Source organism: Nymphaea colorata, chromosome 2, assembly GCF_008831285.2.
Source record: "Nymphaea colorata isolate Beijing-Zhang1983 chromosome 2, ASM883128v2, whole genome shotgun sequence".
NCBI classification, from domain to species: domain Eukaryota; kingdom Viridiplantae; phylum Streptophyta; class Magnoliopsida; order Nymphaeales; family Nymphaeaceae; genus Nymphaea; species Nymphaea colorata.
Window position 1 is genome coordinate 26,771,144 of NC_045139.1, and position 27,077 is coordinate 26,798,220.

The 27,077-nt window shown below is 37.1% G+C and overlaps 1 protein-coding gene across 1 annotated transcript; it reads left to right on the top strand.

The window, feature by feature from the left end:
- The first annotated feature begins 2,371 nt into the window (after positions 1-2,371).
- On the top strand, positions 2,372-26,368 carry LOC116247966 (uncharacterized). The gene is made up of 14 exons (XM_031620460.2): positions 2,372-2,830; positions 3,736-3,897; positions 9,458-9,523; positions 9,688-9,831; positions 10,012-10,125; positions 10,583-10,684; positions 10,763-10,948; positions 11,891-11,980; positions 12,057-12,191; positions 13,396-13,518; positions 23,941-24,026; positions 24,120-24,732; positions 24,889-24,966; positions 25,052-26,368. The coding sequence occupies exons 1-14, from the start codon at positions 2,567-2,569 to the stop codon at positions 26,084-26,086; spliced, it is 3,198 nt and encodes a 1,065-aa protein (XP_031476320.1). The 5' UTR covers positions 2,372-2,566; the 3' UTR covers positions 26,087-26,368.
- The last annotated feature ends 709 nt before the right edge of the window (positions 26,369-27,077 follow it).

Sequence of the window (27,077 nt, forward strand, 5' to 3'; positions counted from 1 at the left end):
AGCAACATGTCTTCTATAGTCTTGCTGTTACTATAAAAGTCAAAAGGGGAGATGAAGATCATCGTTTGCCACTAATCCAAGATAAATACTAGAGGCTGATCATGCTATCTTTACAAAAATGGAGGATGCAACTTACCCACCTTGTTTTAACTTTAAAAAAACGGACAGAAGCAAGGTAAGAGAGTTCTATTGTTTAGCAGCTAAGAGAAACCTGGCTATATAGTATAGAGAACTACGGATCCATAAGCAAATGCAGCTGTCCTCATTCTCTCTCTCTCTCTCTAGATATATATATATATATATATATATATATGAGGAAATTGAAATCAGCAAGCTGTTGGATGTTACCAGATGACTAAGTATTAAAATTTGCAGATAAAAAAGCATGATAAATAGTTGCTAAAAACGCAATAAACCATGTCTATATAATAAATCATTACTAAGGCTCCTATTGTAAAGTTCTTCAACAACGGTTTTAAAAAAATTTAGCCATTCAGCATAAGCGCTTATTAAAACACTTCTTCCTACAATCCAATGATACATATAGGATCTTTAAAATGTCTTGATGAGGAAAGCGTATTGAATTAACGTTTCTTTGAGTCTCAGTTTTTTTATGGTAATAGAAAAGTGTTACTATCACAAAAATGAATATTTTTCATAAAAAGAACTTGAATGAAGGCTTGATTGACAATAAATTAGTGTTTATAAACATTCTAAAATGTTCACATTTCCTTTAAAATATATTTTAACATGAATTTAAGACGTTTGATTTATAATCCTGACATATATATATAACCTTAATATGCAGACTTGAGAACTGTATGAGCCATTGTTTTTAAGAAGCGTAGAAATTAAGTTAGAAAAAATGAAAGCCTACTTGTATTTTCAAGAGACTGAAATACCCTTCAAAAGAACCAAGAAATCCCAATTAAGGTATTTCAGTATCTTGAAAATACAACAGATTTCCATTTCTTTCAGCGTAGTTATTTTCAACCATTGGATCTCCTTAAAATCGACTATACACTGAATTCTCATCAACCCTCCTCTTTCTCTTGCTTCAAGTCTAAAGCTGCAATGGTACCAGGCGATGTGATCGCTGCTGCTTCAACTTGCACGTAAGGTTAATATTATCTGAAAGAAGATCATTTGAGACAGTGGGACTTGTGAAACAGGCTTAGTCGTTCCTCTTAAATATTGGAAGTCAAGCAGATTCCTACTCGGATTGTGCCAAGAAAAAAGTTGAGCATCAAATTCGGGCCATTCTTGAACTTGGATGATCTGAAAATCGACTGCATGAAGGAGGATGGCATGGAACTTGCTGACCCATGAACATTTCCAGCTGCTGCTTCCCCAATCAATTAATTCTTTGCTTAATCATTTTGATGAATTTACACAAACACATATGGGTTCGTTTGATGACTTACGAGTCTCAGATGAAATCCACAGTTTTATCAAACTGGAGATTTTGCAGCATCCACCCCCAAAGTGGATCTCAAATCCACGCTATAATGTAAAAAAAAAAAGTGGATTTGAGATCCGAGAACGATTGGCAGTGACTCGAATGCGACCACAATGACTTGTTTCAGAATCACGGATCTGAAATTGGCGGTCCTCACAGATCAGATCCGGGGAGATAAAATGCGACCATAATGACTCGGTCCAAGCCTGGAGGAAAATCTGATTCTGCGCAGACGCTATCCATTGTTCAGGTGTTTACAATTTTCGGCGTTTACATGGAGCTTGAAAGTATTCATTCTCAATCGGCACCGACTTCCTTTTCCCTCTCGGTGCGAATCTTTTAACTTGAATTCCTGAAAAGCGTGTTCGTATTACTTACTTTCTAATGCAAATAGAGTCCAACCTAATGGCCAGTTGCTGTAAGTTAATCGGATTCACAGCCGTGCCTTTGATCTTTTGGAAACTGAATTTTAGTTCACAAACTAATGATCTCGTCTCTTGTAGACTTGGTTTCAGAATTTTCTTTTGTCAGATTGCACCACTGACGTCAATTTGGGTAGGAAAAAGATGGGCTCTATTTTGAGTTTCTACATTAATGGATGGATCAACTTTATTTTAAACAGATTACAAAACTTAGAAAAGGAGAGGCAACAAGCTTCATGTAAGCTTATCACGTAGCTTCCTGTAAGTTGGTTCGGCTGCTGAAGCAGCAGGCTCGACCGTGTCTTTTTGGATTTGGTGCCTGACCTCTCTCCTGCGCCGTTTACCAAGGATTGCAGTTAAATAATCGCTAGAAAAAAAAAATCAAAAATTGGTCCATGCGAATAAGTTCTAAAAGACAGAATTTACGAAAAACCTAATATATTGGGGCTTGAAATGAAATTTTAGACCATTTTGCTCGACGAAGAGGAAAGCGTACTCGTGAAAGGGGAGAGAAAGAAAGGGAGCGAGCGCTGCTTTCTTCTGCTTCGCTTTTCAAATCTCCCTCTCTCTCTCTCTATCGGGATTCTGATACTGGCATAGTGCTAGGGCTCGGCAGTCCCTTCTCTCTCTCTCGTTCTTCCTTTTGGTTCTTGAAGGAAGAAGGGAAGAGGGAAAGGTTTTCAAGATGCTGAGGATGTTCAGGTCCTCAGATCGTTCCCCTTCGCCATCGTCGGTCTCTACTCCCACCCCACCGACCCCCCCTTCGGAACCCTCAGCTAGCATGGCTGCCGGCCCTGCTAGGCCTCTTCGACTGATATATTGCGACCCTCAGGGCAAGTTTGTCATGGACCCGGAGGCCGTCGCCGCCCTCCAGCTTGTCAAGGGACCCATCGGCGTCGTCTCCGTCTGTGGCCGTGCTCGTCAAGGAAAAAGCTTCATTCTTAATCAGGTGAATCTTCGGTTTCCCTTGAATTGCTTTCTTTTCTTCCTACTTAGTGGAACACCTAATCTTGTTCCGTGAAATGTGTTCTCTCTCTTATTGGGCGGCATTTGCTTGTTTATTCTTGCTTAGTTGTCAAATTTAGTGGAAAAGGAAACTTCGTTTTTGTTTTCTCCATTTCTGTTTCAATGCACTAGGGTTTGAAATTGCTGGGGAGCATTAAAAAGTTCGGCTGATTTAGAATTGACTCATGATCCATCTTTATCACTTCGTCCCGTTTTTTCGGCTTTTTTCCGTGGTGGTAATGCGCTCTTGTTTGCTTGCGCTTACTTTCGTGAAGATGGGCTTGAACCTTTAAGCCCATCCTAATCCGAGTTTACTCTAGTAAAGTTTTTGCAGTTTCTCACTGTGCATGATAGTGTTTAATGCCTTTTGAAATTTCTGATGTCGCTTCGCTCTCCCTCTTTCTCTGTGGGCATTGGAAGATATACACACACATACACACACACGCCCAATGGTAGTTGCAAATTAATGATTAATCTATTACATGCCAACTTTTTCTGTTGATTGTCAGCATGTTGGTGAGCATTAGCACAAATGAACCTTGATATTCACTTCTATCGGTGTTATTGGTGTCTTTGGGTTTCTTTTTGCTGTTTCTTTATTGTTTGGAAGTACTTGCAGGTGCAAATTCAAAGATGTTTCTACATTTATTTATGTCTCAAATAACTAATTTGGGTTTAGTAGATGGTAAAACTAGTTTACATTTCATCATTACGTATATGATTAATTTCTTTGAAATTCAAAATGATAGTCTTGTACAAAATGACTTCTAATGGCAATCTGGTAATATTGCTTAGTATACATGATGTTTGATTTACCATACTGAAGATATCCATTTGAATGGCTACTAGTTGTTGGGGAGGAGTAATGGATTTCAAGTTGCTTCAACTCACAAACCATGCACTAAAGGACTTTGGATGTGGAGTGCACCTCTTAAGCAAACTGCTATCGATGGCACTGAATACAACCTTGTACTTTTGGATAGTGAAGGAATTGAGGCTTATGACCAAACGGTATCTAACTCCTTACAAGTCCTTTAGATTTAAATCTATCTTAATAATTCTCCCTGTGTAGCTTCACAAAGAAAGCAATGACGTATTTGCTACATTTCTTAGACTATATGTGCTATGTATGATATTACTTGGACACTAGTCAAAAGTTAGTGGATTTAGATGGATTGTTTTTTTTTTCTATACATAATTATTGTTAATCTGCTGGTGTTTAGATGTTTTTGCCTCCAATTCTATTGATGCTTAGTTGTTCCTGCCACCATTTGACTTGCCTGCACATTTTCTGATAATATTGTATTTTATGGAAAATTGGTGATAACCTGTAGTGTATTGTCTTATACCAATTCTGTTGGCTTATAAATGAATTAGTTTGCATGCCATATTTTGGAAAAGGATCTAACCACAACGTGCTTATTGAAAACAAAGTGCAACTTCAATATCGATCATTTGTGATCAGTAGAGATGAAAAGACTAAATAAATATGTTACAAAAGTAGTTTTCATCATTAGAGATGAAAAGATTTAATAACTTCATTATTAATAACCTATGTCACATAGGTACGGGTACGGGTACGGACCATTTTCAAAAATTTTGGGTGCGGGGGTACGGCCGTACGCGCACGCGACATATATATATATATATATATATATATATATATATATATGATATCAAAAAATTTCAAACAAAATTACATATTCACACACACACACACACACACACACACATATATATATATATAAATTACAAACAACGTGCTTAACATAAGTAACATAACAAAGAAAAGAAGGAACACGGAACAAAAAAAAAAATGAACAAAAAAAAGGGAACCGATTGCAGGCGACAAACAAAAAAGAGGATTCAGAAAAAGGTCGCTGTTCGCCGCCTGAAAATGAACCAGAAAATGAGAAAGTGATGAAAAAAAATCAAATACCGTCACTGTTTGGCGATGCCGGAGATAGTCTGCCGTTGTCGTTCGTCGCCTGCAGCTGCCGGTCTCCGCCCCTGCCTTCGTCGGTCGCCGTCAGTGGTCGTCGGTGAGAGAAGAAGAAACACACGAAATGAAACGAAACGAAAAAGGGTTTTAGGGTTTCGATTTATTTAACGTTAAATTTTTTAAAACGTGAAAATGTAAAAAAAGGTTAACATTAAAATTGGACGGAAATGGACTCGGTCAACTTTGACCGAGTTTGAAATAGGTCGAAAATGACCTTGGGTGCATTGACCGTACCCGGTACGGTCAACGCAGCACCCCTGCCGCACCCATGGGCGTACCGGCAATGTTATCCGTATCGTACGATACGGACGCGTATCGTACGATACGTATCGTCTGTATCAACAAAAACTATACGACACGCCTACAATACACGATACAGAGGTGTATCGTAGACGTATCGCCCGTATCGTACGATACGGGCACTATATCGTACGATACGGTCGATACACCCCCGTATCGTACGATACGGGGGAAAAATGGCAAAAGGGTCCGATGGCCCCTTTTTTTCATTTTATTTCAAAAGATATGCTCCTCTCTCTCTCTCTTCTTGTTTCTAAACATTGCAAGAGACGTGGGAGGAAGAGATTTTCCTCATTTGCTTTAAGTTTTGCCCGTGAGATAGCTTTCTTTCTTGTAGAGGGCACAGTGGAAAGCTTGGAGAAAGAGGGCTTTTTGGATCATGAAAGATGATAACTATGTCTATATGTTTTGACTTCTGAACTTATGAATTGTGATGTAATCGAATACTCTTCGGCTGCTTAGTATGTTATTTTGATTTTTGAATGTCTGATTTCTTATTTTGGAATGTGTTGTTCATATTCATACTTCATAGTTCATACTTCATATACATGAATGATGAATGTTCCTTTAAATACATTTTTCTTGATTTTTTCTTGTTTTTTCGAATTTATTTAAATTTTTTCTGATTTTTTTCTATTTTTTATAATTTTTTAATATTTTTTACAAATTAAAAATTAATTTTACGATACGTTACGATACATTTACGATACGTTACGATACGGCGTATAGGTCGGCCCGACCGATACGCGATACGATACGCCAGTGATAACATTGCGTACCGGTACCGTACCCGTACCGTGCGGGTACTCCTCCTTAGTACCCATGTGACGTAGTTAATAACTTTTCATCATTAGAAATGAAAAGATTTAATAAATATGTTTTGAATATGGCTTTAAGAATTCCTCTCTTCGTTCCTAGATAACTTCTTGAAGACTTGCATTTCTCCTAAGGGCATGTTTGATTGCTCAATTATTGCTGTCATAGTGTCCTTTCAGTAGGGTGAGTTGGGCCTTACTGATTTTCTTCACGTAATTTCAAGGATAAAAAGCTGGAAGGTGGTGAAGGAAGCTTTGGACTTCCTCACCGTGTATTTGATGCCTTCAGTTTATTGAGGATAGGTTTTTGCATTAAGGTAAGGTTATGCTTACAGTTAAGCATTGTCACATATATGGTGTATTAGTATTATACGGTGAGGAATTTCTTGGGTCTAACACGGCAAAGTTGTATATCTTAGGAATATCTCGGATAAATCTCGGCAAATTTAAAAAAAAATTAAAACATTTAAGAAATCCTGAAAATTATAAAAAATAAAATAAACCAGAAATTGATAAAAAATAAGTCATAAGTCAACAAATATAAAAATGTAAAAGAGGAGTTCTTCTTTATTTCTTTTTCTTGAGCCATTTCATTTTTGTGCATATTTGTGTGCGTTTTTTATGCTGTCCATTTTAGATTTATACTACTTGATATTTTGTGGAACATTTCCTGGGAAAACTCAAAAGATATCATAAATTTATCTTTGCTGGTTTTTCACCAAATATCTTTTGGAAAAATAGCTTTTTTTCAACCTTTTTAAAATTTTAAACTGAAAATCTGGTGATTTTAATATTAAAGAATAAAAAAGCGAATTTTGTTAAGTTTTTCTTAAATACAAAATAATAGTACGTAAAAGTAAATATGATCTTTTAAAGTTCATAGATAAATATTGTACTCTTGGCAAAGGTAAAACAATGACTATATGGAGCATTTTCAAATTTTCTTTCTTTCAATATTAAGAAGGTTTTAGTCATGCACTTAACAAGAAAAGCATCCAACTGTATTTTACAAATATAAGATTGGCTCAATTTGAAATGGAAAAAAATACGGCCAAACATCTAATGATATCCTTTTTCATGGAAAAGTAAATGACCCATGAATTGAAGTTGGAATTCTTTCTATTCAAGGGCAACATGAGAAATGAAATAAATAGAGAATCTGCAGAGAGTACTCCCTTACTGGGTCCATTTTTTCCCGTCCTAGGCTGAACTTTTGTGTGGATGTTTGCTCATCTTGAGCCACACCTTGCTCCAGTACTGTTCTGGAAGCTTCAATGTATCTTTCCTGCTTCCTTCCTTGTGTCACATGTGTTAGATCCAGAAAGGTAGCTTGTTATTTCTACACAAAAGGAATGCTGCATGTGATCTAGTTGTTCCCGAGTTGCATTTCATGATATATTTTAAGTAGTGTACCTCAAGCATCAATAATTTCTCTAGATAAGTAATTAATTATGAACTACAGCCCCATAACGTGTAACTAAGCCTCGTATATATGTGACTATGACAAGATTTGGAACAGATAGAAAAACTAAGCAATATTTTGTAAGCCAAAATATTGAAAACTCTTTAGGGCAAATGATGTAATGGAAGGTCTGCAGAGAAAATGTTAAGGAATGTCACTACCTAAGTCACATGGGTACTTTAATAAGGTCCACATACCTGTGTTGCCCTACCCATATCTAAAGTAGGTATTTGGACACACTTGGGTACTTTTTAGTTCGAAACTGATCTAAATTACTTAATTTTAGTTGATTTAATTTTATCTAACTTAGTTTTTAATTTTTATTATGTTTTTGTTGTTATTGTTCATTAACATATAATGTTTTTATTTATGTTACTTGTTTATTTAAATGTTGATTTTTTTATTCTTTTTTGTGCTATTTTGCATATATACATATCTATATCCTGTCGTATCCCCGTACCCACATTTTCTAAAGTTACCGTATTCGTACCCGTACCTGAATCATACCTGTATCCATGTGACTTAGATCACTACTTACTAGTTGCCATTCGACCACATCAATCAAATGAGTCTAATTTTGGATTACCTAGAGGTAGCATTCTACACCAAAAACTCATGGAGTATTTGAAGTAGAGCTTGACGTTGTTGACATATTCTGTCTCGCAATCTAAAAGTATGTCTCGTGCAATTGATAGATTTTGTTCTCATTAGGTTTTTGGGTAAGGATTCATATTTACTCACCTTTAAATATGATTGAAAATGTTAATGCTTAAATAGTGGCTATTGGATGTTCATTTGAAGTGCAGTTAGTCATATTGGCTTAACTAATACCTGTCAATGTATATGCGGTTTTCATTTTTACAGACATAAGCTTCAGACTCTTTGAAACTTTAGATATGGTTCTTGCTTAGAAGGTAGTTGAACATGGAGTCCACAAAACAAATTCAGTTGTCAGTTTTAAGTGCAGTATTTATGGGAGCATTCATTTATCAGTTGTAAGTTGATGATTTGCAGGAGCTCAATTTAAATGAGAGCAAGCTTCTGTTAGTGATGTCATGTTGAACATGCCTTATGTTTTTTATTCCCTTGGGTTATGAACCGAAACTGTAACATGATTCAAACAGATGAGTTTCTTGAAGAAAATACTTCTTCTCCTGTCCTAGAATTTTCGAAATGAGTGCAAGGATTCATTGGAACACCAATTCGTATATAAATTTAATAATCTTTGATAAGGTATATTATATGGATAAGTTGATCTCTTGAGTGTCCACATCTTGATGCATGACATTATTACTCAAAGCTTGACAGACTTTAAGTTAGTTTCCTTAGATTAGATTAGGCAATGTACTACACCATCTGTCTTCAAAAAGTAGTTCTCAAATATCTCCGTGTTTTTTAATGTGATCTGAATTCGTCCCTTCTGTATTTAGTCGGTAACATGGGGTTAAGTTAATACTGGTATCTCAGCTTGCATGTTTGGCTTTGATGCTTGACGGACTTCAAGATAGCTTCCTTATATTAGATTAGGTAATATACTACACCATCTGTCTTCAAAAATGAGTTCTGAAATATCTCGGTTCTGTTTAACCTGATCTGAATTCTTCCCTTCTGTATTTTGTTGGTAACATGGGCTTAAGTTAATACTGGTAAATCTACTTGCATTGTCAGTTTTGACGTTTGAGCTACAAAAAAATGTAGGTGGACCGTGGAGCTGTTAAACTAATAATTAGTGTATGGCCAGCGTTGCTTGCAGAACCTTTGCTGTAGCTATTTTTTGTCAGATATGTTAAATATTGGTCCCATCCCCATTTATCTTTTATGTTCTAATCTTTCAGCTTCTTCTTAAGGTTTCTTTTCCATGATTTTTCTATGGAATATTGTTTGCCTTTTATTTGTAATATAACTTCCTTTTCATTTTTCTGTTTACCAGAGTGAGGATATTTTTCTTTTTTAGCGGTAAGTTAACTTATTTATTTCTGTGATTTTTGCCAGGGAACATATAGCACAAAAATATTCTCATTGGCTCTTTTGTTATCTAGCATGTTCATCTATAACCAGGTTAGTGGCTGGTGGATTTCTTACAAGTTGTCTGTAAGAATCATGTTCATATGAAATTAGATTGCCTTTCTTTCCATTGCCTTGTTCCAAAAAAACTGAATCCTTGCATCAACGTCCTTCTGCTTACTTGATTTGTTTATCCTTTTCTTGTTTTGCTTCTTCAGTTGGGTGGTATTGATGAAGCTGCACTTGATCGTTTGTCATTGGTCACTGAAATGACAAAGCATATCCGTGTTAGAGCCTCCACAGGAAAGACCTCCTTTTCAGAGCTAGGGCAATTCTCTCCTATTTTTGTTTGGCTCTTGAGGGTATAAGTGTAACCTTTTTTTCACAATGAAGATGTTTACAATATTACATTCTAGGCTTTTGATCATGTGTGGACATCGTTACCGAAGACTAAATCATTTCAAATGGTTTTAAAAGTTATTCATTAAAATTCTTTTCAGAAGTATAGCTAACTAACTAACAATTTTTTATCTGTTCTCTAGGATTTTTATTTGGATTTGGTAGAAGATGGTAGAAGAATAAGCCCTCGCGATTATATGGAACTATTCCTGAGACCGATGCAAGGTGGTGGAAGGGAGGTGATAACCAGAAATGAGGTGAGGTTTTGTGATTCGAAGTTCATATGGAAGATTAAATGCAACTTTGCTGCTAGAAAAGGTTGAAACTTGAATGTGAGCTTTAATCTGCAGTTTTTTCTTGAACTTTTTGGTGCTTATTCTTGCATTCAGAAAAACATCAACATAATGGCTCTGTCTTTCTTTATCTAATGGCTCCGTCTTTCTTTATCTACTTCATTGTATTCTGCATCTCCCTTGCATCTGGTTTGAATAACGATCTAACTTGATTGCTGAAGCATCTGATCAAGTATACTAGTTTGATCATTTTTTCATATTTCAACTTGAAGTCTGGCTTTCTATATCAGCAATAGTTGGATTTAGGAAAAGCTGAATTTCACTCTATAGGAGATCATTGTTTTGATACTTTCTTTGCATTTTCAGCAGCTATACTATCTTGAGCAAAGGTGTTTTCATTAAAACTAATAGCACTTTGCAGATTCGGGATTCAATTCGTGCACTTTTCCCTGATCGAGAATGCTTTACGCTTGTACGACCTTTAAGTGATGAAAGTGCTCTTCAGAAACTGGATCAAGTCCAGGTGATATTTGACACTCGAACAATCTATTGATTTATATTCTTTCTCCAATTTACTTATGTGAACCTTTAACACTTGCAGTTACATAAGCTACGACCAGAATTCAGAGCAGGCTTAGATGCCTTGACCAAGTTTGTGTTTGAGAGAACCAGACCAAAGCAGGTAGGATCCACAATTATGACAGGTCCTGTATTTATTGGCATCACACAGTCATTTTTAGATGCCATAAACAAGGGTGCAGTTCCGGCAATAGCTTCTTCATGGCAGGTCAGCACTTATTGCATGTGTTAAGCTGTTATTCTGCATAGTTATTTTGATGCTCAGTTGTTAAAATGAAGAACTGCATGATCAGACACTTGATGATCAACATTCAGTTTTTCCAACTTCACATCAAAATGTACAATCCATAGTTGTTCACTGTCAAATGAGAATTGAAATAATGCTTATGATTAAATAACATCATGATTATTATCAATCAATTCAATAATGACTATCTTCTTCATCTTCATCCTCATCCCTTCAAGCTGGTGATTTCTCCCTTTGAGACAATGCTTTTTCGCGATTTCGTTTTAAAATGATGACTCTCCCACAACTCTTAGAGGTGTTGAAAATGAAAGGGGAGAGAAACTTCTAAAACAATCTCCACAAAAAGGGACATCAGGCCCCTTTTTGAGAAACAGAGCTGTATCTTAAGGTACAGTCTGCATCGACCATATCATAAGATACAGCCGATATGGGTAAGGTACACATGCATTTTGTGAGCCCTGTATTGGAGAATACAAATAACACTGGTTTGTACCATATTAAGCCACCTTTGGATTGTTACATTGTGAGAAAATCAAAAAACTCATTCACTGGAGTAGAACATTCATTGTCAAAGCATTCACCAAGTATTTAGGATATATTGTGGAGATTCCTTAATATGATTAGCGGTTGCATGCTACAGTTATCAATGGTTTTGCGTGAAAAATAGTAGAAGATTGAAATTGTCATAATTTATTATTAAATTTTTTATTTTTGAAAAATTTTTGAGTTCCTGAGGTTTTCCTGATTAAGAATCAAGATAAATCTTGCCAATAAAAGCCTGATAATAGTATTTCTGACAATATATCTAGTTGACCTGGTTGACTAAGCAATGAAACAGAAAATGTAGAGTAACCTTGGATTTTGGCATTAATATGAAAATACATTTCTTCAATGTTTTTTTAGAATGTTGAAGAAGCAGAGTGTAGGAGGGCATATGAATCAGCTGCTGAGGTGTATATGGCTAATTTTGACCGCTCAAGGCCTCCAGACGAGGTAGTTCATTGCTAGTGTTCCATGCAGTTGATGGAATCACATTTGCTAACAGTTATTATTCTTGCTTGAATTTTAGGTTCTCCTTAAGGAAGCACATGAAAATGCCATGAAAAAGTCACTAGCTGCTTTTAGTGAGAACGCTGTTGGTGCAGGATTAGTCCGTCAAAAATATGAGAACCAACTTCATGGTTTCCTTAGGAAGGCATTTGAGGTAAAATTTTTCTCATCGTTTTTATTTTAATTTGCAATCCCTTAGTCATTCCACTATGTCTTTATGAGTGTAGCATCCGTCAATAGAAAGGATGGAGAAGCATTAGAAATTGATTTTCTGGATATCTGAGGTGAAATGAAATTCGGACTTTTTCGGGAATTTATGTGACTCTTTGACTACTTATTTCTTGTTCAGAGATGTTTTCATTGTTTAGCCTGAATTTTGTCCCAAATCATATTTTAAAAAATGTTTCAATAGTTTCGGAAACACAACTGTTTAAATATTGTGATAATCTGAATATTGCCGACAATTTTTCTTGTGAGAATATTATGATATCTGGCTCTTCTAGAACTTATGTTTCATGTAATTTAGACCTTTTTTTTCCATATCTTTGTTTCTATATTCGCTCTTTATTAATACTTTCGTAAGAAAAATTGGAAAACTCATATTTCCATTATACTTTCTGATGGAAAACCAAGAAAGTGAGTAGAAAATTCATAATTTCATATTCTTTTCCAATGAAAAGGCAACTTTCCAATCAATCTCTATAAACACCTTCCTGGAAAATCCAAGATTTGTATTTGTGATAATGGCCTAAACATGTAACGGAGGGAAAATGATGTAAATAGACTTTTTTTTTTGGTAGTGAGTAATCTATTTACAGATTCTTTGCTATTTATGCACGTTATTTATCAAGAAACACAAGGAGAGAAGACAGAAAATAAGAGACGAGAATTTTAGAGTGGTACGATGTAAACCTACATCCACGTTCCTCTCTTTCCAGCTGTTATTCTGGATAGATATTTTTGAGAGAGGCTTGCGTTATGTATTTCTTGTACAAGGGGAGGAATTCACAACGGTATTCTGGATAGATATTTGTGAGAGAGGCTTTCTTTATGTATTTCTTGTACAAGGGGAGGAATTCACAACGGCCTTACAATTTCTTTTTGGCAAGGAACATTGTGAGTTTCCTAAATATTGTTTTACAGTTTTGAAAGCAATGTTAGTTTTTCTTTCTTTGTTTCTATCTTCATTGTTTCTTTGTCTTGCATTGGAGAGATTACTGTTGAAGATTTCTCGTGCCATATTTGAGTCTTCCTTTCCATTCTTCAGACTTCCTTTAATAATTTAGTGGCCTTCTGTTTGTTTTCTTACAAATGTATGTGTCAAGTTCTAGAATTGGTTTCAACTTTTGCTGGTGCAGGACTACAAAAGGACTGCCTTTACTGAAGCAGATTTAAGATGTTCAAATACCATTCAGATGATGGACAAAAAGTTACGTGAATCCTGCCATGTCCCTAATGCTAAACTCAAGCATGTATTGGAAGTAAGTTCATTCTACAATCTGCTTTTGACGTAGGGTTTTTGGTTTATGTAGGCTTACTGTCTAAATGTTGATTAAAACTATCATCTTTTGCATGAAAAAAAATATGTGTTATGTGTGTGGGTGTGTCCATATATATATATATATATATATATGTGGGTTATGTGTTATAAGCAAATCAGATTATATAAAACAGAGTATGTATGGGATTTGGCAAGCATATGGAAAGCAGGTTTTAAAGCTACCATGAGGACATAGGTATAGATTTCTGATATCACCTTGCCTTTGATTCACCATGGTTCATAACGTGCTTGAAAACAGAGAAGAAGGAAGAAGAATGGTGCACTATAGTTGGGCAGCAACCACCGCACCTCCTCCGAGCCCTAAAATAAAAATAACACAACAGAAGCATTACAAATCATGCCACTAATGAACAAAACCAATTAATGAACATGCTCTGAACTGATGAATTGGATCAGATGTTCTGGATCTGATCCAGTTCCTGATGTCTATGAACCCACACCTATTTACACCCTCCCTCTAGTTGTATATGGTCTTTGATCATGTGCAACTTGCTCTTTAAAACCAAAATTGTTTCCAGTCAATCCTTTTATAAATAAGCTTGCCATTTGATCTTTTGTCTTCACATGGCATGGTTCTATCTCACTTAATTCAACCTTCTATAATACAAAATGCTGATCAATTTCAATAGCGTTCTGCTGCTTTAAATAGGATTAAAACTAATGTTGATGGCACTTCGTTCTTCACATAGGAGTATAGACCGCATATAACCTCTCCTAGATCACTTATTAGGTATCTGATCCAAGTCACTTCTGTTGTGCTTGCTGCGATTGACCTATATTCTGCTTTTGTAGTTGACCGCAGTACTGATTTTTTGTTTTCTATTACTCTAGGATACTAGATTATTTCCAATGAAAACATAATAACCAGATACATGTTGTCCTTCGTCTAGATCTCTAGCCCAATCTGTATCCGTTTAGTTAAGGAGTTTGTCATTGATCCGCACGTGTTTTTCTTCGATAGACAAGTCCACCTATGGTTTCTTGTAAATAGCGTAAAACATGCTTTCATTGCCTTCATGTGACCCTCTTGTTGCACGCCTAAACTGAGACACTGGATTGACAACATAGATAGTATCAGACCTAGTGAAAGTGATGTACTGTAACATGCCTACATACTTTGGTATCATGTATGCTTTGCATAAAGTTTTCCATCTTCAGAGCCCAACCTCTAACGTAATATGCTCGGAGCATTGACCAGCTTGCAATTTGACATTCCTGCTTTATCTAAAAGATCCAAAATATAGTTTTGTTGCATGAGAGTTTAATGTGTTCCCTGGTCTCTTAACTTCCACACCAAGAAAATATCTCCAGTCCCCTAATCCTTTGTCTTAAACTATGTTGTCAATGCACCCTAGCAGCGCGGCCTAGGTGCCAAGCAGCACCTAGCGCCTAGGCGGGCCAAGGTGAGGCCTAGCTAAAAAGCCAATCAATTTTTTCTTTAAATTTTTTTTAGTTATGTTAATTTGTCAAGTTATTTTAATTAACTATTACTAATATTTGAAATATGAAGAATAGTAATATAACAAGCATAATCAACTTAAACAATCAAAATTTAATTGTTTACTTCATTGCATATGCAAAATCAATAGAAGAAGTTTAACATTACTTAATGTTGTAAAAGGTGTAGCATAACGCGTATTGGTCAGGCTGACCTATGCGTCGTATTGTAAAATATCCCAAAGGTAGCGTAGTCTATCGTAAAATTAATTTTTTAATTTTAAAAATATATTAAAATCAGAAAAATAGAGAAAAAATTATAAAAAATCTGAAAAAATCAAGAAAATGCATTTAATATAAAATGTCATCATACATAAGGAACATATGTATATCAGTCATAAAACATTCAAGTGTTCAACAACCATATATTCATAACTCTTAAGTGGTTCGATACATATAATGATTCATCATTCATAATCTTCATCATCTTCATCTTCTTCTTCATCTTCATCGTCAAGAATTGGAAGATCCTCACCAACATATTCAGCACCAGTTGTAGCACTAGCACTCTCCTTCATCAACAAAGCCTTCTGTTGCTTCAGCTTCAAGGTTGAAGCATTCAAGATCTTCATCATCAAATATTGTAGCCGGTTCTTCCTCAATCCATGGCTCCAGATCGTCAAAGTTTTCCAAGCTGATAGGATCGAACTGAGATGTGTGCTTTCTTGCTGATGTTTTTTGTAATTCTCTACGTTACATAAGAGAAAACTTGTTAATATATAATTTCATATAAATATATTGTACAAAAAATGTAAACATTAAGCTATATTACCTTTGTTTCAACCTCATATTATATCGAACAAAGACAAGGTCATTCAACCTTTTATGTTCGAGCCTATTCCTTTTTTTGCTATGGATATGTTGGAACACACTTCAGTTCCTTTCGCATCCACTAGCACTGCATGTCTGGTTGAGGACTTTGCTTTCAAAACGTGCTAGGTTTGGACAATCAAACTCATACCTATTCCACCACAAATCTAAACAAAAATATAACGTTATAACAAATCAATGTGGAAGTTCTAAAAGAATCAAATGTAACATATGCAAAGTAAATTAAACATTTCTATGTATTTACCTGGACGCATGGCTCGAACGGCGACAGGTTGTCCCATGCCCCGATAACAAGTATCATATAGATCTAACTCATTGCTGACGGCATCTTGTTCTCTAGAATCTGCCACTAACACGTTAATACAATCCAACAAACCACTTAAGACTTCTCTGTCCTTCTTAAATGTAAGAGAAAATCTAATTGCAGGATTTAGATAGTAAGCTGCTGCATGAAGAGATTGATTATGCTGTCAAGTCCACCTTTTATCTATCATCTTTCATATGGCCATATATAACTTTTCCTTTCCTTTTAAGTTGTCTCGAATTGCCTCTTTTGTTTTATCCATGGCCTCATATAAGTACCCTATGGAAGGCCTATCCTCGCTGTCAGCTAACCTGAGGACTTTCACTAATGGAACACAAACTTTCAATAGCTTCACACATGATTCCCAAAATTCGTTATTAAATATGATATCCACAACTAAAGAAGCATTTCTTTTATAAGCATGTGGATATGCAGCCCATTCTTCACTAGCGAACATCTGCTTCAAAGGAGTTCTTTGTTTCACCACACTCTGCACAGTCAATACATTTGTGGCAAATCTAGTTTGTGCAGGTCGAATCAATTCACATCCTTTTGTAAACTTTCTCATCAAACTCAATACATATGCATGATTATAGATAAATTTTGTTACCTCTTGGCATTGGTCAATGACTGATTTCATATCATGCATCTCATTAAGATCTTGAAGCATAAGATTAATACAATGAGTGGCACATGGACTCCAAAAGAATGTTCCATACTTTTGAAATAACAAATCTCCTGCAGCTCTATAATTTGCAGCATTATCTGTAATAAACTATACAATGTTTGCAGGTCCAACTTTTTGTACGACATTATCAAAAACATTGAACAGAATCTCAGCAGTCTTAGGAACATCAGACAAGTCGAGAGATTTCAAGAACATTGTACCTTTAGGACAATAAACAAGAAAATTTACAAGTGTTCTTTTGTGCATTAGCTGCATTAAATGGAATACATGCATCATAAAACCATTTCCCTACCATCTTTTGTGCTTGATATAGCATATCTTTAGATGTCATAGCAGCACGAATCTGCGGTTGACCACCTGGGCTAGTATATGAAGGGAAAAAACTCTTAATAGAGCCAACGCTAACCTACCAGTAGGAACTCTACCACTAGGTGGTCGCATACCACGCCTGGCCCTATCTATTGTGCCTCTTCTCTTCCTTCCCGTTACGCCAGATCGACCTCCTTCATACATGATCCCTTTTCCTTTACGTTCTCTACCTCTTGAGGCCTCCAAATCTGTTCTTAGAATGCTATCATCTTCATCATCACATTCATAAGCTTATTCCTTTTCTTCTTCTTCTTCCAAAGGCTCATTATAGCCTACATCTGCCTCTTCAATTTATTTTTGTATCCTTTTTTGTTGTAAAACATGAAGCATATCTAAACATTGCTGACGCACATATGGTCCCTGCCAAATGGTGTTTCATTCTACTGATCCCTCCTGAAAATGTATCCCCACAGAAGCTACATTTGAGTTTCAAGCGGTTATTCTCCTTCACCTTTTCACACCATTGCCATGTGGGATCCATATCTTCAAAAAAAAAACGAAATCTTATGGTAAACTTAATGAAAAACACTCAAAATCTTTCAATGTACGATTATACAGTAAAAAATTATGAATACATGGTAAAAACATGAAATTTCATACCTTACGAAGAAGAAATGAAGAAAACCTTTTTCCTCCCAATGAAAATCAACCACCCACACACAAATTGACACCTTAATCTTCGATTTCACGGTGAAAATCAACTTTTTGATGCTGGAAATGGACGATCGTCCTCCCTGACGGCAGTATCCGAGCTTGAGAAATGAAGAACGGAGGCTTTTTTTCAAAAATAAGCTGAATAAGTAGGTCTCGGGCCCCCTTTTGCGAAATCAGTCTGTATCGTACGATATAGGGTGTATCGCCCCGTATCGTACGATACGGGCCCTGTATCGCACGATACGTGCGATACACCCCCTATTTACGATACGGGGAGTGTATCGTACCGTTTTTTTAAAACGATACGGGGTCGTGTCGTACGATACGTACAACACTGATATCAACAACACATTCAAAAATAAGAAATCAAAAATTCAAAATAACATAATAAGCATCCTTCACAATTTTAAACTTGGAATTTTAGAGAATCTTAGGAACCAAAAAACCCTCTCTTTCCAAGGCTCCAAGCTTCCCACTGTTCCCACTATGAGAAAGCTTCTTCACCGGTTAGTAGGCTCTCCCAAATCGATAAATCCTTAGTGATTTTTTAAATGGGCAAAATGTCTCCCTCCTACGTCTTTTGGAGTCTTCAGAAACAAGAAAAGAGAGAGAGAGAGGAGTGTTTAAACTTAAAAACATAATGCAAAAAGGGGCCGTCGGGCCCTTTTTTTTGCGTTTTTTCTCCATATCATACGATACCGGGGTGCATCGCCTGAATCGTACAATATGGGGCTCGTATCGTACGATACGGGTGATACGCTTACGGTACACGAGCGTATCATGTATCATAAGCATACTATATGGGTTTTCTAAACCTATACGGTACGTATCGTACAATACAGATAACATTGACATTAGTCATTAAATTTGTTCTAATATAAGAAACAAAAAAAAAAAACTAGATCTAATCTCTAGAAGATGGAATGTAAATCGACAAGAAGGCTTTAATCCATGTGTACTTAAATAAAGACATGACCATACTAATGTATACATATAAGGGTATGAGGTATCCCAATACTATATAACAGACTAAGTGACTAACAATATATACATAACCAGTATACATTTAACAACATAATCAACATAACAATACATAAAAATACGTAATCAATACAACATAAAGTACATAATAATAATATATACTCAATTAAGAAATTTTAATTGAAAGGGCATGTGACTTTTTCACTTTTCCATGGACTAGGCGTATTGGAGCCTAGGCCAGCCTAGGCGAGCTTAGGCTTCAACACATATCCCATTGCCTAAGTGGTGGACTTAGGTGAAGGGTGTGGACTCATGCTTAATCCGCGCCTAGGAGAGGCCTTACCAACATAGATCTTAAAGGCATTCACTAAGAACTGTTTAACCTTATTCACATGGCCATTAGAACTTCCAGTTATCACAATATCATGGACATATATAAGAAGAATAGTATTAATATCTTTCTCTTGATAAATGACAAAAGAGTGATCTAGTGAGCACCTTCTAAAACCATGACCTTGAATATATAGGGAGAAACTGTTAAACAAGAACAAGACACTTGCTTTAGTCCATACAAGTACTTTCTTAATTTGCATACCCAGGCCTAAGGTCCTTTTTGGTAATACTCAGGGGTCTGCTTCGTAGAGACTTCCTCTTTCAAATCTCGATCAATTGTTTTTTTCATCATCTGACTAAGCTTCCATTCTCGATCAACTGTTAAGGATATGATCACATGAATACTATCAATCTTCACTACTAGACTGAAAGTTTTTGCATAGTCCTCACCATACTACTGTGTGAATCCATGAGCCACTAGACGAGCTTTGTACTTGTCAATACTTCCATTGGGTTTATACTTTATTTTAAAAGCCCATTTAGAGCTAACTACATTCTTCTTTTCCAGCCATGGAACCACTTCCCAAGTATGACATTCATGTAGGGATTGTATTTCCTCGTTCATTAGCGCAGCCCGATAGTGGGACTGAGCAGCGTGATTCAAACAGGTGGGCTCACTTTGTTTTGTGAATTGAGATATATAGAGTTGGAAGTCAAGGGAAAAGGTATCATAGCTCACCTGTCATTGGATAAGATGTCTGTTCCGGATTGATCTCCGAATGAAATCGCTAGTAGTGGCCTCTGCATTTGCTTGATCCATATTTTTGTCCCTCCTAGTATACACTTGTCCAGAAAGACGTTCTAGTTGATGTGACACTGCATTTTCTTGAGTGTCATCGTAATTCATGTTGTTGTTGAAAGTCACAAGTGTCTTGACATTCTCCACATGTACTAGCAAAGAGATCTGCACTCATTCATCGGCCATGTACTTTTGTTGTGCTAGATATCACCTACTCAAAGCCACACATTTCAAAATCATTCTCATCAAAGAAAACATTTATGAAAGCCCTATATACTTGGTAGTCAGATCATAGCATCTGTATCCCTTGTAATCATCTGCATATCCTGCAAACTTACGCTTGGCCACCTTGTCCTAAAACTTGTTTTTTAGGGACAAATCAATATGCACATAGCAAACACAACCAAACACTTGCAACTCATTATAAGAGGGATGTTGACCAAACAAAGTATAAAAAGGAGGCTTATGATCCAAAATGACATAGGGAGACATTTATAACATAAACTGAATTATGTAAGGCCTTTGTCCAAAGGCCCATAGGCACATGATTATCATGTAACATCCTCTACAATGTGTCTATGCTTCCTTTCTTAAACCTCATTTTGTTACAGGGTATACATGCAAGAAACTTGTCGACTTGCTCCATTATCCTGAAGAAAGGAAGTAAATTCATTCAGTGAGTACTCTCCTCCACCGTCACATTGTAAATGCATGATGCTACAAGAAAATTTTGATGAGAATCTGATCACACTGTTAATACCACCCACATATGACATTAAATATCACATGATTATCACGTTTGTCCACAAAGCATGACAAAGAGACCAACAATATCAACTGACAGATCTCATACTTACGATCAGCAGCAGTCCACAACTCACGAAGCCTCAACGTACAGATTTCACATCCATGATCTGTAGATCATTATGCTCCACGTGATCTACTTGAGGATCTGATCACACTCTTAATACCACCCACGTATGACAGATTAAATCTGCTCTCCATAAACAGTAGATTAACTCTGCCCCACATGATCAATGTAAGACTCTGATCACAACTGAAGTAGCATCCACGAGATCCACTTAAGGATCTAATCACGCCTTCCACATAGGCATGATCAGGTCCTTCTTGACGCAACACACTCAAACTCTATTCTCTTACCGGCTCCTTATTGGGTAATAAGAGGGAATAGAGATGGGCGATGAGAAGAGGGAGGAGGGAAGAGGTCGCCAGAGGAAGAGGTCACTGGAGAAAGGAGTCGCCGGAAAACTTACTTGGCTGTCGACGCCGGAGATGGCTTTGATACCATGTTATGATCAGAGAGAGAGAGAGGCAAAAAAGTTATCATTAACTTAACCCTAATCTCAAGTTAAAGAGATTAGGGCTGGCGATACAATAATTACAAATTCAGTCCAAGAAACATAAGAAAATATTTAAAGACCTACTCTCCAACATTCTAATTTGCAGAAACACTATGATCGGCTGTCTAGAGTATTTAACAGTTCACTTGACTTGGCTGAAGATTTTTTCGTCTCAGCTGCATCTTGTTCTTTTTTCAATTCCTTCATCGATTCTTTGCGATTTTTTTCGCATGGTCAAATTCCATGGCCTTTGATATGCAATAAATGATCCTTGCAAGTTAGTTGCAACACATATAAGAGCCAATTAGATGTTTATGACAGAAATTGCAAGAAAAATTTATATTCCCACCACCACCACTAGTTTTTCCTATTTTAGTCACGTAGCACCAAAGAGGCTGAGATGAATCTATTTCTACTGCAGCAGCGGTACTGCTGCTTACCATATTTCCACTTCCCACTTCCACTTGTAGGCATCGACCCTTTTCTTTTATCAACGATTACAACTTATCTCTGAATAGCAAAATACTATAACCAATAACTGAAAATATATCAACAATTCAAGCACGTAAAAAAGAAAATCAGATGATCTACCAGAAAACAGTGCAAGCACACATGGAAGAAAAACACAAAAAACAGATGATCTACCAAACAGATGGAGATCGTATTTGCATATAGAATGCTGCAGAAATTTCATTATTGGAAAGATTTAAACAAAAAAATGAACCCTTCAAAGAAACAAATGCTTCAGATTTATAATCCGCTAAAGCTGTACATTTTTTGCCTCTTGAAAAGAAACAAAGTAAAGAGAGGAAAACGAAATAGAAGGCATGAGATTAAAATCCACAAGAACCACTACAAAGATCGTAAAACCAAAAAGAAAAAGGAAACCCAGCAAAAATTCAGAGGTAACTATGACCATCAACCTCTTCAGACAAGCAGATAGGCACATATGAGAAAACAAAAGAACAAAAAATGAAGAAAGGAGCTCAGTCTTCACAAAATCTTCAAAAATCAACCGAAAAAAGATCCAGATAAGAACAAAACAAACGAGAGATCCTTCAGATGAAACCAATCACTACATTGGAAAACCCTCTCATCACTCAGCCACAAGATAGAATAACAGCCTTGACTAAAGAAATCCAATCACCTCCTCCTCTCATCCCTAAAAACCAAGCAAGACCAAAAGAAAGAGCTCGTAGACCTTTATGTAAACCGGATCAGCAGAAGCGTAAGTTAGAGGACAAAGAATGAGTTGGAGGCGGAGCGGCGGAAGAAGAGGAAGAAACAAAGAATCGCTGTTCGCCGGAGTGAATAAATCGCTAGAGAATCGCTGGAGAATCACCGTTCGCTGAAGAAGAAGAAGCGGAGAATCGCCGTTCATCGGAGTGGAGAATCGCCGTTCGCCGGAGTGGAGAATCGCTCCCTCTCGTCGATCTCTATCGGTGAAGACGCAAAACTGTCGAAGGAGTTTTAATGTTTATGATATTTTTAACGTGAAAAATGTAAACCACGTTAAAAACTTAAAGCCTAACTATGGACAATTTTGGACTCAGTCAACTTTGACAGAGTCCGAAAATGGTCGGATTCGACCTTGGGTACGATACGGTCAACGGCGTACTCGGGATATACCCGAGGCCGCACCGTACCTGCACCAGTATCGTTCCGGTACAATGCGGGTACTGCTCCTTCAGAGCAGGACCCGTGTTACATAGCTTTGAAGATGAAAAGTCACCTTCCATGGACTAGGTGTGCTGGCGCCTAGTCCAGCGTAGGCGCCAACACCAAACCCCTCACCTAAGTCTTAGGCGAGGGTTGTGCGACTCACACCTAGTCCACGACTAAGGGTCGCCTAGGAGACACCTTAACAGCTAAGCATACATGGCATAATCCTTAGATATGGTTCTCAAGTTAGTGCATGATATATGTTGTAGGAATTGAATCACGTCTTTGGTCTTCTAATGTTTTCTGTTGCACTAGAATGCTCTTGAATCTTGGTGGAATTGTAACTAGGGGAATTGGAATCTCTGGACTTCGCGTTTCTTCCTGCTTCCTGATTATTGGATCATGTTTTGAGGATTTTGTTAATATTATGACTAGTATTGGCGTACATAACATTGTGGCATTGTGGTTCCTGTCACCATTGACGGTCTGTGAAATACTGTGGTTCACTATGTTAAGATCTTGTTTTGGTAGTTGATATGTGCTTGGGCTTCATTATCCCTTTCGAAAATGTATGTTAGCCCCAAACAAGGAACACTTTTTTTCTGGCAGTTTCAGGGAAATGTACAGTCAATTGCATATCTTAATTAGTTTAGTGAGTTGCACTGTCAGAGTTTTAAATTGCTGATCTTGTAGGTTACATGGCAAAAAATTGTTTCGCCTTTTCTGTTGCTAGATGTGAGCTGATTTAAGTGCCAAAATTTTCTAAGTGGTCTGGAAAATGATATTAGTGGAAAGATGCAGGCCAATGAATACTTGCTCATGACGACTGTAAGGTAATACTTTTTTTTTTTAATTAATTTCAGGTTCTGGACGGTCTTATCTCTGAATATGAAAGATCTTCCCATGGTCCTGGGAAATGGCAAAAGCTTGTTCGATTCTTGCAGCAGTGGTTTGTCCTACAACCCTCTCATGTGTTTATGACGTCTTTCTCTTTTTTTCTGCCTTCAGAAAATCTTTACAAAATTATGCTAACTTGTGGCAGTTTGGAGGGCCCGATATTTGATCTTGTTATGAAGCAATTAGACCAAGCTGCATCAGAGAGAAGTGATCTTATGTTAAAATTTCGTGCAAATGAAGATAAAATGGAACTGCTTAGCAAACAATTGGACGCAAACGAGCAGCATCGTGCTGATTATCTGAAAAGATATGAAGAAGCACTCGGTGACAAAAGAAAAATTGCAGAAGATTACCTTAATCGCATAAACAATCTGCAAAGTAAATATAGTTCTTTGGAAGAGCGGTACTCCAATTTATCAAAAACCTTAGATGCCAGCTCTTTGGAGTCTGTGGAGTGGAAGCGGAAATATGAGCAGATATCCTCTAGACATAAGGCTGAAGAAGAACAAGTTAATGCTGAAATAGCAACTCTCAAGTCTAAGGCTCGCACTGCTGAAGCAAGATTAGCTGCTGCTCGTGAACAGATGGAATCTGCTCAAGAAGAGGCTTCTGAATGGAAAAGGAAATTTGATATAGCTGTCAAAGAATCCAAATCTGCACTGGAAAAAGCTGCACAATTGCAAGATCGTTCAAATCACCAAATTCAACTTAGAGAAAATTCTCTCAAGGCAGAATATGCTGCTGCTCTAGCTAAGAAGGTTAGTATTGTTTCCTGCGAAGTTTGTCATCCATCTCCTGGAGAATGCACAAGCATAAGTTCTGGGTGTCTTTAGTTTTGCTCCAGGAGAATGCACAACATAAGTTCTGGGTGTCTTTAGCTTTGGTGTATCATTTTCTCTCTATTGTGGTGGCAGGAAGAAGAGATCAAGGAAAAGGAAACAAAGCTTGAACAGGCTGAGCACCGTGTCATGAATTTGAGTTCACAGCTAAAGGTGACTTTTTAAATTTTCGAAACAATCTCTATCATAGTTTTTTTCGCTGCTTTTTTCTTGATGTTGTTGTACTTGACAACTGCAGATAGTGGATTCTTCATTGAAAAGTAAGGATGCAGAATCTGCTGCTCTGAAAGTTCAAGTTGAGGAGTTGGGACAGATGATTGATTCTGCCAAGGTTGCTGCTCAGTCATTTGAAAGAGAGGCAAGGATGTTGCAGCAAGAAAAAATTCATCTGGAGGAAAAATATTTGACTGGGTTCAAGAGATTTGAGGAAGTCGAGGAGAGGTACAAAACTGCTGAGAAAGAGGCTCGAAAAGCTGCTGAGTTGGTCGAAAATGCCAGAAACGAGGCAGCATCTGCACAAAAAGAAAAGAATGAAGTCCACCGCTTGGCCATGGAAAGGCTGACACAGATTGAAAGAGCTGAGAGACAAATTGAAACTCTTGAAAGACAGAAGCTGGACTTGGTGGCGGAGATTGAACAGCTGCGAGATTCTGAGATGGCTGCTATTTCCAAGGTTTCGTTGCTTGAGACAAGAGTACATGAGAGGGAGAAGGAAATCAAGGAACTAGTGGAATCTGCAAATGAGCAAAGAGCCACTACAGTCGAAGTGCTTGAAAGCCTTTTAGCTACTGAGAGGGCAGCTCATGATGAAGCAGAATGTCGAGCAAAGGCTCTTTCATTGCAGCTTCAAGCCACCCAAGGAAAACTAGATGCTGTTCACCGAGAGTTGACAATGACATCGGTAAGACTGAACGAGACTCCTGTAGATGGCAAACTAAAATCTATTTCACATGCTAAACGGTCACGTGTTGAAGATTATGCCGGCATGGAATCAGTTCATGATATGGAAATAGATGCCGATATCATCAGAACAAATAAGCGATCCAAGAGCACAACTAGCCCCATAAACAATCATGCAGATGATGGAGGCTCAGTTTTTAAACCCAGTGAGGATGACAGCCAGCATGATACAGAAGATTATACTAAGTTCACCGTACAGAAGCTCAAGCAGGAACTCACAAAACATGGATTTGGTGCGCAACTGCTGCAGTTGAGGAACCCAAACAAAAGGGACATACTATCTTTGTATGAAAAACATGTCCTCAAGAGCTAAGTAGACTTGCTGATCCCAGCCGTGGCATCTTATACCATGACAACCACTATACTGACTTCTATTGCTTTAGAAGTAGACTGACATAGCATGTTCTTCCTTGTATTTGGTTCTCAAGGATATAGCTTTTGTTTTTGCTTATTTTTCCACTTTGATGTAAGTATTATCCATATTGGCCTGTGTTTCTGGCCATGATTATGATTTTCTTCTTCTTTTGTTCCTGTTGAGCTGGTTGTAAAATGGTTGCAGGATTTGATGGTAAAATATATGTAGCTTTCTAACTGACTTGGTGCTTGTCCGACGGATTTTCGTAGCTTGTTATACGGGAAGAACCATAAAAGCCTATGGACCGGTGTGTCGCTGGGGGATTGTCTAATTTTCAAAATATGCATGGAGGGGGAGATTAGACCTGTGCCCTTAGACGTTTCAAGCTGGTTAAAGACATTTAGGATGTTCTTTTCATGAGTTTAAAATGTGAATAACGTCGTGTCAATCTCTCTGGTTTTCTTCTCATTCGTTTGACGTATGATGAGGAATTGCCCGATGCAAGGCCGAGGATGCGATGAGTAACTGTCAAAACCATGAATGGACGGTCTGTTACTTGGTTTCTTCAATTGGAGCTCAACACTTGAGTTTGGTCCCACTACCATGTATAACATGTACAAGCTCAGAATTCAGAGTGGCTGGCTGGATGGTGGTTGGCTCTTGTACACGTCATAGCTACCCCCAATTCAATTGATGGCAAATCTACAACAATTTTAGGAAGACAATGAATGGATTGTGTGAAGCCAAAATGAAACTTTAAACACTCAGAAGTCTAATATTGTATCGCGACAAGATTCTAGAAATTATTTCCTGTTAAATCTTGTAATAAATGTGCCAATATATATATATATAAATCTCTGATAACGTGTCCGGCCATAATGTGCTGACTGTATAAATAACGACACCGTGACTGCTGTATCTAATTCTCGTCATTGAGGGGGCATTTAAT

Excerpts from the sequence above, each read along its gene's own strand:
- LOC116247966 (XM_031620460.2), top strand. The coding sequence starts at position 2,567 with ATGCTGAGGATGTTCAGGTCCTCAGATCGTTCCCCTTCGCCATCGTCG. Across the intron at positions 24,027-24,119 it reads GTTCGATTCTTGCAGCAGTG|TTTGGAGGGCCCGATATTTG; the intron begins GTTTGTCCTACA and ends AACTTGTGGCAG. Across the intron at positions 24,967-25,051 it reads ATTTGAGTTCACAGCTAAAG|ATAGTGGATTCTTCATTGAA; the intron begins GTGACTTTTTAA and ends TGACAACTGCAG.